The sequence below is a fragment of the Manacus vitellinus genome, unplaced genomic scaffold (assembly GCF_001715985.3).
Source record: "Manacus vitellinus isolate BGI_N305 unplaced genomic scaffold, ASM171598v3 scaffold_25_pilon, whole genome shotgun sequence".
In the NCBI taxonomy this organism is placed as follows: domain Eukaryota; kingdom Metazoa; phylum Chordata; class Aves; order Passeriformes; family Pipridae; genus Manacus; species Manacus vitellinus.
The window spans coordinates 1515201-1526412 of record NW_021939882.1 but is presented as its reverse complement, the minus strand read 5'-3'; the positions used below and the strand labels follow the sequence as shown (position 1 = coordinate 1526412).

Below are 11212 nucleotides of genomic sequence, written 5' to 3'. Positions count from 1 at the left end.
AGGCCAGGTTGGATGGAGCTCTGAGCAACCTGGTCTAGTGAAAGATGTCCCTGCCCATGGCAGGAGGAGTTGGAACTAGACGATCTTCAAGGCCCCTTCCAACCCAAACTGTGCTATGATTCTACAAATCCCAGCTGTGAGGGGGCTTCACTAAAATAAAAAAAGCCAACCAGTAGCTCAGGTGGGTTTAACTGTGTCTTAGACACAGTATATGTTGATACAGATCACAGCCCTGCTTCTGTTACATGGATGGATGAAGTGGGGTGTCAATAGTCTCCGGTCATTCTGAGAATTGCTGGGGTGCCAGACTTAACACAAACACAACTTCTCAGCCTTTGTGTTGTCACAATCAGAAGCAATTACAGTTGCATAATCAAATGAAAGAGGAAAATCCAGAGGGTGTTATTTACGTTGTGAAACAAAAAAAGGGGAAACTTTATGGGGAGATACCATGATTTTTCTTGAGTATTTATTATTAATTTATTATTATTGTGATGTTATTTGGGGGTTCTAAAACTTATTATTGTGTCATATTACACCAAAAAAAAAAGCTACAATGACTCTGTCATGATCTTAATTCTCTTTAAAGTGCCTTTGCAGTGCTGCCTGCAAGTTTTGGTTCTGTTATTGATAGTGATGCAAATACATCTGGACAGCGTTTCCCCTTGTATAAATTTGCTGGGTCTCAGGGGTTGTACTTGGTTTGTTTCAGGCAAATTCCTGTTGGCTCTGAAATGAGTGTTAGCAAAGCTTATATGCAGCTGGGATATTTCAGTTACACAGCAATTGATGGACTCTGGAGCAGTGGGATTACTGAAGGAGAAGGGAGGGTGATATTCGTAATAATGATGTTTGCACAACCTTTGTGAAGAGACTTTTACAGTGATGGAGACCCTCAGACCCCCCAGTTACATTTAGTTACTGAAACACAGAATCACCCTGAAATGTACTGAGTACCTGTGGTTGTAAATGAAACTCAGACCCTTGGAATTAGCCCTTGTTGTATACCCTTAATGTATTAACTTGTTTTGCATCATCTGTGCGGGCCTGATGCAAAGTCCTGGAAACTGAAGGAAGGATGAACAAAACCCAGAATATGAGCAGGGAGCTGATGAAAAAAGTTGGATTTGATGAAGTGACAAGTGAGCATATCTCTGGGCTGACAGATCTATCATCAGAGAGTCCCATTCAGTCAGTCTTGCTTTATTTCACTTTCAGTTGTTGTGTTCTGCAAAATCTTCTCCAGCATTGATTTAGAAAGTACTATGGGTTAATTTTCTCACCAGTTCTCATAATTTCTTTTTTTTCTTCCAGCTGAATGGAGAAGTGTGTTGTTATCAAATGAGTTATTTCTCTTCTGGGAAATTTGTTCATCCATTTCCTTTATGAGAAAGCACTCAGACTCAGAAATCCCAAGCTGAGCTTAGGTGTAGTGGTCCTGCTTTGAGGAAGGTAAAACTGGAGACCTCAGAGGCCCTTCTAGTTGGTCCTCTAGAAAGCATATTCTATGTTTTCAGTGTTTTGAATGATTCTTTTTTAAATGATTGGTTATAGTGTATGCATTTGCCATTCCACTAAGAAATTAGGGTCTGTTCTGTTCACACCAGCCTGTTGTCCTGTGTCCTCCTTCAGAGCTGCAGACAGATTGCAAGCCAGGGCTGTAGCATGTGCTTGAACACACTAGAAAGTTGCTGTCATGGTTTCCAGTCCCTTGGCAGCCTGGGACTTAAACAACAGCAGCTGTGGAATACTGTCTTTACAATGGCTAGAGCCTAAAGGCATCCAAGGGACTCTGTTGCATGTCTTTTACTGTCTTTTTCTGTGAGTAAAGGAACTATGGAAGAGATGTGAATCCCCCTGTCCTGAAATAGGCTCCTAAAAATGTCTTTCTGCTGTGACAACAAAGGAAGCTTTGGTTAACTAGCTCATTCTGGGGCACAGTGTACAGGAGAGGGGGGTACAGTGTGCTCCTTCCACCCGGTGCTCCTTCCACCCGGTGCTCCTTCCACCCGGTGCTCCTTCCACCCGGTGCTCCTTCCACCCGGTGCTCCTTCCACCCGGTGCTCCTTCCACCCGGTGCTCCTTCCAAGTGCTCCAGCACCGGCACTTGTTGCCTTGTCTGAACCCATTATTCCTCGAGACACCAGGATCACTAGCCCAGGTACAGCATCCCAGCAGTGTGCCTGTACTGCTTCCTGGCTCTGCATGGCTGTGCCATGGGATGCAGCAGCGTGCCTGGAGCTGGGAGCCACCACAGCCCATCCCTTCCCTTCCCCATCACTTCAGGTCTGAAGTAGGAGGAAGGCAAGGAGTGGTTTAAGGTCAGCTGCAATTCCCAGGGAAACAATTTGTGTTTGTGGATGTGTTTGTAGTTATGGTGTGTGAGTAACAGGCACCATCTCTCTTACATGCAGCATCCACTCAGAGCTGAAGTTATGGTAAAGGCAGAAGGCCAGGAGCTCGTCTTGGAACTGGAGAAAAATAGGTAAGTGTGCTTGTGCCTTGCATTGTGATCTCACTAAAATAATGAATAAGGATTACAGTGAAATCAACAGGAAAACCTCCACTGACTTCAACAGGGTTTTGATAAAGACAGGATGAGGAAGTCCTTCTCTGGATTTCAAGGTTATTCCAAGTCTGAGTCCCCTCAGATGTTAATCACCTAAGCAGCATGGAGTGTAACAGAGCTTTGTCAGCAAAAAGCAGATGGTGACCTGACCCTCAGTGTGTAAACTTATTTTTACATCATAATTCTTACTACATGAACTGGAAAATGTTGCTGATATGAAGCTCCCTATTTACCAAATGGCTCAGTGCTTTAGAGTCAGTGTGACTCTAATGAGGATTTTATTTGCTGTGAGCCAAAGAGGTCCTGCTCTGCTTCCTAGGAGAAATGGTCTGACAGTTTCAATTCCATTAGTGCCCTTCATGCTAAAGTAGACTGAAAAATTGCTTTTGCATTAAGGGAAATGCAGTCTTCTCTCAGGCATGAGACAGCAATGCTGTGTGCTATCATAGGGCGTGATGCATATTTAATTCAGCTGAAGCTGCAGGAGATTTAGGTAGGTAGAAGGATTCTGGTCTGGATGCTGCCCCAGAGCCCCTCTGCCCTGTGAGTATATTAGTTTTCAGTGGAGGAAGAGCAGCTGGAAATTCAGCTCAAGAAGCTTGTCTGTACTAGTTCTGATGGCAGTGCATAAACCTAAGTGATATTCAGTGTTGTGGAGGAAAACCAGGTTTTTCTTAGCCCTGTGTGCATTAAAGCCTGAAATCTATGGCTGATGGAAGGAAAGTATATCCTACAAGCTGTTTCCTGTAATAAGCTACTGAGAGTTTCAGTGCTGCAAAAGCGATGTGCTTTTGACAGGCAGTCATGCACCTGTGTAGAACTAAACAGAAACCACTATCCATTCTGTGTGTTTTGGCATCTCTCAGCTGGGAAAATAGAGACCAGGCACCATGAGCACTGCTAACTCTATCCTGTCTAATGCAGGAGAAATAGCTGTTGCTGATGACAGTGGTACCAAGCCAGGCTCTGAACTGAACCTGGAAGCAGCATAACTGCTGATGCTGCTGGGGGTCTCCTTCCAGGACTGTCAGGTCTTGCTTATTCTGCAGTTGCTATGCAAAGGTGAATATTTCTGGCACGGTGGAAGCTGGCAAGAGAAAGGATCCTTGCTGAGTTAGTCCATTTGTGCTCCAAGCATGATGACATAGCCTCCAGGTGCCTCGCGGGAGCCGTGCCGTGCTATTTACAGCACAGAAAAGCTCATTGCTGGTGTTAGTAAACAGAATTATAATAATAGAAGGTTTCTATTGTGTTTATTTCCTGAAATGCATTTTCATTCATTGAGATGTATACACACAGGGTTAAGCCTGTGCACACACTTCCACTGCAGGATGGATCTCCCTGCTAGGGCTGGTGAAATGCAGCAAGTGGTTTGGAGTTTTCTGTTTTTATTTTCTGTGGCAAATGCAGGTGATTCATAGATAGCAGTGTTTCATGAGGGAGTCTTGCCAGGCCCAAAGTCCTTGCTCAAGAAAGATGATGATGCAGTGCCAAAATGCAAGTCTGAGCTTGATTAGTGGAGAGGCTCCACTTGTCAGAGGCTTGCAAAGGTGCAGAAGTAATGTAGAGACACTCAGATTGAAAGTGGAATGATGAAGTCATCCCTGGGAGCCCTGTGGATGCTGTTTATCAGCATCCATAGAGCACTTCTAAGTGAAGACAAACTGCTTTTCCTTGTTGAAGTGTGGGGCAAGGCAGAGCCCAGCCTGGCTCCTCAGGTTCCCAGCCTGGGGTTGCTCCACAGCCCGCAGAAGCTCATTATTGCACTTGCTGATCTTACAGGGAAGCCTGAGATTTTAGCTAAGCTTTGGGGTGCTGAGTAGTTGCAGCACCCAGGACTTCTGTGAAGAGTTTGTTTGGTGCCCAGACAGTGGGAGAGAAAGTGAAATCTTCTGAGTGGGAAGTGTCCCTTCAAAGTTGTCTAAAGTCTGTCTGTTCCTGGTTTTGAGTTCACATGGAAGTGGGCATAAGAGAACTGCAACTTCAAGGAAGGTACTTGGGGCTTTTGAAATTAAAATAAGACCCAGAGTTCTGTGTCATTTAACTGCTCAAGTTAGAGGAGTTTCTGAAAACCAGCTTTGCTACCGAGGTTGGTGCTGTGCTCCAGCTCTGTTCCTGTGCTCATGACAGGGGTGTGAACACACCTGCCTGACCCCTGTTTTGCTCTTGTATCCACATCCCAGACTCCCATCACTCAAATCATAAAATGATGGGCATAATTTGGGTTTGGTTGGGATGTGATTTACCCAATGGTTCCCAAAGCTAGAAAGAAGATTTGCCAAGCTACTAAAACTGCTCAAAATTAAGTTCTTGGGGGATTAGGCAGCCTTGTTACACATTCACCACTCTCCTTCTGGAGAGACAGAACTGATGAGATTGCTTTGAAAAGTAGGGGATGTGGCATAATCTGTACACCTTTGGTAGGGATGCAGTAGCTTTGGAAGAAAGGTGCTGGTTTCAATATGTGGAAGTAATGTTCACACCAAGCCTGTGATTTCATATTCCATATGAAAAGGACATTGTGTTCATCTACAGGAATTATTGCATATCTTGCTTCAGAGCTGTGCACAACCTTGTGTTTTGTAATAAGCTCAGCACAGATCGACATTTGGGCTTCATATATTTACAAATACAGTTATTGCATTACCATAATATTGCATTATTTCCTGCTTGGGATTTTGATAAGAAAACAGAACCACACTTTAGTTCCAAGCAGAGTTCATGACACTAGCTAATATTTCTGAATAACGACAAAAGTATATCCTCCAAACGACTCAGGCTTGTTTTAAATGACTCAAAACCATGTCCTGCAGCTGCGGGATTGGAAAGCTCAAAGCTGCACAAACAACAAATATATGGAGAGATGCCTATAAAGCAGATTTAAATTTGGCTGGGGCTTAGGAGCGGAAGAATCTGAGTTGCAAACCTTGGATGAAAAGTGACTTTTTGTAAAAGGCATTTGCATTTGTTAATAAAAAGCAGCTTTGGGCCAAACAGGGAGGGGATGCTGAGAGGCTCTCAATGTGTGTGGCAGCAGTGCCTGGTGTGAGTCTTTCCTTAGTGGAGAGCTCATATTTGCACAGCAGAAACCTGCGTGTAATTTATCTTTTAACCTGAGTTCAGGAAAAGTATGAACAAGACTTTCCTCCCTGTTCTCTTCCACTTTGTGTCTCTCATGGGAAGAATAGACTTGGGAAAGGCCCTCTCAGCTGCCAAGGGTAGTGGAGGCTTCTCCAGGGGATGTCCCTGCCTGCAAGGGAATCCTGTGAGCAGCCTGGATTTTTAGCTGCCTATTTTGGATGCTGCCTGCCCACAACAGCCGTGATGGTGAGGGGCACTTAGTGGCAGAGCCCCAGAGGAGATGTGCAGCAACTGGCTGAGGACACTGCAAAGGAAGTCCAAAGCTCATCTGGTCTGACCTTGGGAGCCATCCAGATAGGTTTTTTTCCTGGGCAACTGGCTCTGATAGGAAGTGGTATCATTCCCAATCTCTTCTAGCCCCACCTGGGTAGGGGATGAGCACTCCCACCCCACTTGATGCTCTCAGCGGTGCAGTAACAGAACTGTGTCACTTGTATTTCACTGTTTCCTGCTTTTGCACATTTCCCAGGACCACTCCTACCAACTGAGTGAGGAAGAGGTGAAGTTGCTGCCCATTTCCGAGCAGGAAGGATATATGAGATTATTCCACTGATGGGCTACACATCATCAGTGTCTAATGGTCTTCCTTCATGGGGAGGGGGTAAGGGTTGTGTAAAAGAAGGAAATTGAGTTTATCCTGTTCTACTGTCTCTTGGAGTCATTAGGAAAACAGGGGTGGGACCTGGAAAGCCATAGCTACTTTTCAGCCTCCTGATTCCCTTGGATCATTCAGTGATTCCTCTATATGGGGCAGAGAGGAAGAGACAAGGAAATGAAGCCTTTTAAATCTTTTGTGCACTGACCCATTATCAACCAGTTCTCCATTTATTTTATTTCCTTTTTCCTCTCTGGGCAACTTTTATGGTTCCTGTTGGTAAGCTGAGGGGCTATGTGACAAATCTTGCTTGGGTCCCTTAACATGATTTACACAGTGAATGTCACAGATGATGCAGATGGCAAAAGGGGATGGACAGTCTATAGACTGTGAGGTTTTCCCAGAACCTACAAATGATTTGTTTAGTTCCATCTCAATAGCTGGGAAGCTACTTTTTCCTTCCAAACTGCTGTGTTTGCACAATAAGCATGTTCTTAGCAAAAGCTCTTGAGGAAGGGAGCTTAAGGGCTCCAGGATTCATCTGGATGGAACTCACCAAGAAAAAAATTTTGGATTTCATTGGTTTTATGAAGTGCCAGGTTTTGACTGGAATATTCCAGAAACTTGAAATCTCCCATTTCCCACTAGTGATGGATATGGAAAGCAGACCTGCCTGGTCATGTTGTCATGGGTCATGTGTTGGTCATGTTCAAGTTGGGGTCACTTCAGTTTTTTGATAATAAATTCTGACCTTAGGGAACACTTAAGTGACTGGGAGGTTAGAGTTCAAATTCCCCTTCTTATCCTACTTGGATCCTGCTGAGAGACAATGGAGGGGGACCACAAATTGTAGATGGAAATTTGATGTCTAAAGTTTCTCGGGAGAATCAATTCCCTCCACCCCCAGATGTTGGCAGCCTGGCTGGACAGATTTATTGTGATTTGAGGAAAGAGACAGGGAAAGAGATGTAAGAGACTGAAGGCTTCACTTTTCTTGGTCCCACGACTGAAAAATTAATGTTGATGTTTCTCACAAGAGCTTCATGGACCATTTGGTTTTTGGTTTTGGGGAGGAAATAAAAACCATGTCCATCTCCTGGATACTACTGGATGTTTTTAAATTGGCAGAGGTCCATGCAGACTAGCCTCTCTGTAAAAATGAACCCACAAAAAATTGCCAATGGGACCAAATTATAAAAAATCCTTCTTGCTCCAAATAGCAAGAGCACCAGAATGCTGCCAGGGCCCTCTGGGTGCCTGTGGGTGATCTCTGGCTGGTGGAACTGAGCACATTCATGGTGGTCCACTGGGAGGGAGGGCTCTGAGCCCCTCAGGCTTGTGCTAACAAGTGATGTTTCACAGGCAATAGAAAACTGCTCTCATTTATCAGGAAAATAGGGGTGAGGTTCTCCAGAGCAGCTGGGAAAAGTGCACTCCCTCAAGTGAACATGGTCATGCAAGAAGGGCCTCAGTTTTACTTCTGCTGTTTTTTAGGAGCATTTGGGTGTGCCGTGCAGCCCCTCTCCCCCCTGCTGCTTCTCTGCTCCTCAGCAGTGGCCAGATGAGCTGGAGGCCTGTTCTTGCACCATCCCCAGGGGTGCCACAGGGGCAGCTGCCTGCCAAGAAAGCCCTGCACCCTCAGCCTGTCTCTCCTGTGCAAAACCATCAGTTCATGAGTGAAGTATGTGACCTCCCTCAGCACAGAGCCAGGCTGCCATGTCCTGTCAGCTCTGCACGCAGGGCCCTTCCAGGGAGCGGCACAGGGAGGAGGGCTTTGTGTCAGACAATGATATCATTGACAGGCTGGAGCGGGACCAAGATCCCTCCACGTCGGTCATCAGCAGAAACAGTCCCAAGCCATCTGTACATTATGGCACCGAGCCACTCTTCCTTCGTTTGGCTTCCGTGCTTGTATTTAACCCGGCTCCCAAGGCTTTCCGGGAACAAACCCTGCCAAGAGCAGGCTATTCCACCCTGAACTTAGATGCTGAGCTGGACCTTGGGGACTGACTGATCCTGACAAAAGCTGGTCCCTGCTGGAAAGGTGTGAAGGCTTCTCTAGAACATCCTGAGGGTCCCTGTGTAGTTTACCCTGGCCTCAAATAGGCTGCAGCTGCTGTCGAGGTTTAGCAAAGGAGAGTACTCCCATCCAAACCAGGTTTTCCTCTGACTTCATCAGTTCTTCATCCTGATAACTCCTCTAATGAGGGACTCTGTGCTGCCTTTTAGGAAGATGATGTGTGCTAAGTGATCTGCCAGCTGCCTGACTGGATCTCAGAAGGCTTTAGGTGATGTTATTTTGCATCCAAACTCTTGCAGCTTCAGTGTGAGTTGCTGGAGAAGTGGTCACTGAGACATGTAATGTAACTGAGAAGAAAGCATCAAATTGTGCTGTTTTTTCCAGACTTTCCTTCTCCATCAAGGAGGTGAGCTCTGTACTCTTCTGGAAATGGTCAAGCAGTTCCATCTGTGCTTTGCAGGGCTGAGCTCCCCTGGAATCAGCTGTTCAGCTTGGCAGCGATGTTGTCCTGAAATTATGGCAGATAAGGTTTTGGTGTATGCATGTCTATCTCCTGTTTATCCAACAACTGGTATATGTGGAGAAGAGGGTCAAGACTGGCTGGTGCACTCTGAGGTGGCAAGAAGGCTTGTCTGCTGTTTATTTACAGTTTGGTGAAAGCTTGGCGCTAGCTGAGGAAGTGAGTTGGGCTGGGAATGAACTTTGACAGGCTCATAGTGAGATAGGACCCCAAGGGTGTTGCAAGATGTCCTGTTGTTTTCCTCTTTCCTCACTGCCGTCCTCACCACACACTGTGCAATCCACTGTGACAGCCCTTCTTAGCAGTACTGCAAGAGCCCCAGGGCTCTCCTGCATTAAAGGTTGGGAACTGTCTTCAGAGCAGGGCTGCTTCAAGCTCATAATAAGAAACTGGACTTTTCATAGGGAACCTGTGGTGCAGGGTAGGATTCAAGTGGTGGAGAGAACCTTGAAAGTTGTAACATGGAGATGACACAGACTTTCACTTCAGCAGCTGTGTAAGTGTCCTTAAAAATTCAGGCAGAGCTCTCAGCACCTTAATCTAATCTAGAAGGGGCCAGAGCCTGAGTCTGCAGATAGGAAAAGATGTGCACACATCCTGTGTTGTGTGGCATCATCCTGTGCCCTGAAATCTGGTGTGCTGGGCTGTGGTGCTCAGCATGGTTTGATTCAGCACCAGGGCTGGGCAGCAGTGCCCTGGGGCTGAACAGGAGTCACAGCACTGAGGAGTCTTAAGGCTGGTGCTGGAGGAGAGATAAAATAGCTATTCATAGCAAATGCTTTCCAAGAATAAAGGAGCAGGAAGAAAACATAAGCGTGCTTGTTTGAGAATGAGACAAGCAGGCTGTGCAGAGCCTCAGCTACTGTAAACCATGGGCTGGTGTCTGGCTGTAAGAGCACACATACATACTGGTTTACTGTCTGCTCTCCTGACACAGACCAGATACCTGATACTGCTCAAAACAATTTCCTTGTTAATGCAATCTGTTGATTAAATATTTGTTTATTGCACCCTCATGCTGCAGTCAGGGAGATCAAGGGAGTTGTGTTCTGTGGGATGGTGCTGTGGTGCTTATCTTCAGTTTACAGATCTGGGATAGCTGAACGCAGCAAACTCGCCTTCTGATCTCTGACAGCACCTAGTGATGAGAATTAACACATCAGAAAGAGGCAGAATTAGCTTTACTGGGCTATGCTGAATTTTAAAAGTGGAGATAAAAGCTGTTATCTTCCTGACATCAAATGCTATCAAACACAACAGTGGCACAGGGTTTTGCCTATCAGTAAGCCATCAGTACTTATTCAGGTGTGGATGCCAGATGGGCAAAGCACTTTCAAACACTTTGATAAAAGGTTCAGTTTCCTGTCATTCTGACCTAATTTAATTAGATGTCACAAGCACCCAATCCCTTATTTAAACAGAGAGGCTTTCAAGGCAGATTAGACCTGACTGCCACATACCAAAAGCCAGGGCAGATGGAAAAATCTCTGGGTTTGCTTCTGATTCTTCCTCCACCCTAGAGAAATCAGGCAAAGAAAAGAGGAAAACTTTTTTTTTCTTGCTTTCTTGCAGTTCACAGGTCTAAAATCTAGTGCATGGAATGCATTAAACAGGGATGTAGAAGGACTGAGCTGCAGCTGCATCTGGTAATGCACTGCCCAGGGTGCATGTGGCATCCTCGTGGATGGCAAATGTGGCACTCTGGTGGCCTGACAGCACCATGGGGTTGCTGCAGAAGTGTGTTTCATCGATGGGGCGTGTTCTGTGATCCTTCTCCAAATTTTTGGAAGTCAAGCTATTGTTTTAAAAAACTGCTTTAAACCTACATTTGTGACTGCTGAGATGGACACAGGATATGACCTTCTTGGTTTGGCCCAGATTTTGACTTGCTGTACTTTTTTACATCACTGTTTAGCAAATGCAGATGTTTAAAAAGAAGGAGAAGGCTGTTTCCTCTGGAGCAAAATCAAAATGCTTTCTATTCAGTGCACAGGACCTCCTTTTATAGACTTTTAGTCTGATACTGGGCTGAGGACAGGGAGAATATTGTGTACATGAGGATGACATGAACAAATTCAAATTCAGGAATCAGCATTTTCCTGGAACAAAGATGTGAATTGGCTTCTGGGCAGAAGTTGAAACGCAGATGCGGATTGGTTTATGATTGTACTCAGATTTGGGCACTGGAGACAGTCTGGATTTAAGCTGAGAACTCACACCGGTGCCCAGATGTGTCCTGAACTGGCCTGTGATGAGCTTGCTTTGAATCTAATCCCAGTATATCTGGGGTATAATTTGGCAGTAGAGAGGAAATTGCACAGAGGCTTGTACCCATTAGGGGTCAATGATGATGTTGGGTTTCTGTTG

The 11212-nt window shown here is 45.5% G+C and overlaps 1 protein-coding gene across 1 annotated transcript in view; it reads left to right on the top strand.

Moving 5' to 3' along the window:
• Positions 1-9306: 9306 nt before the first annotated feature.
• Positions 9307-11212, top strand: part of ADAM19 (ADAM metallopeptidase domain 19) — a 23571-nt gene continuing 21665 nt past the window's right edge. Inside the window, exon 1 of the mRNA XM_029960168.1 lies at positions 9307-9341. Coding sequence (XP_029816028.1) covers positions 9307-9341 — 35 coding nt within the window. The remainder of the gene's footprint in view (positions 9342-11212) is intronic.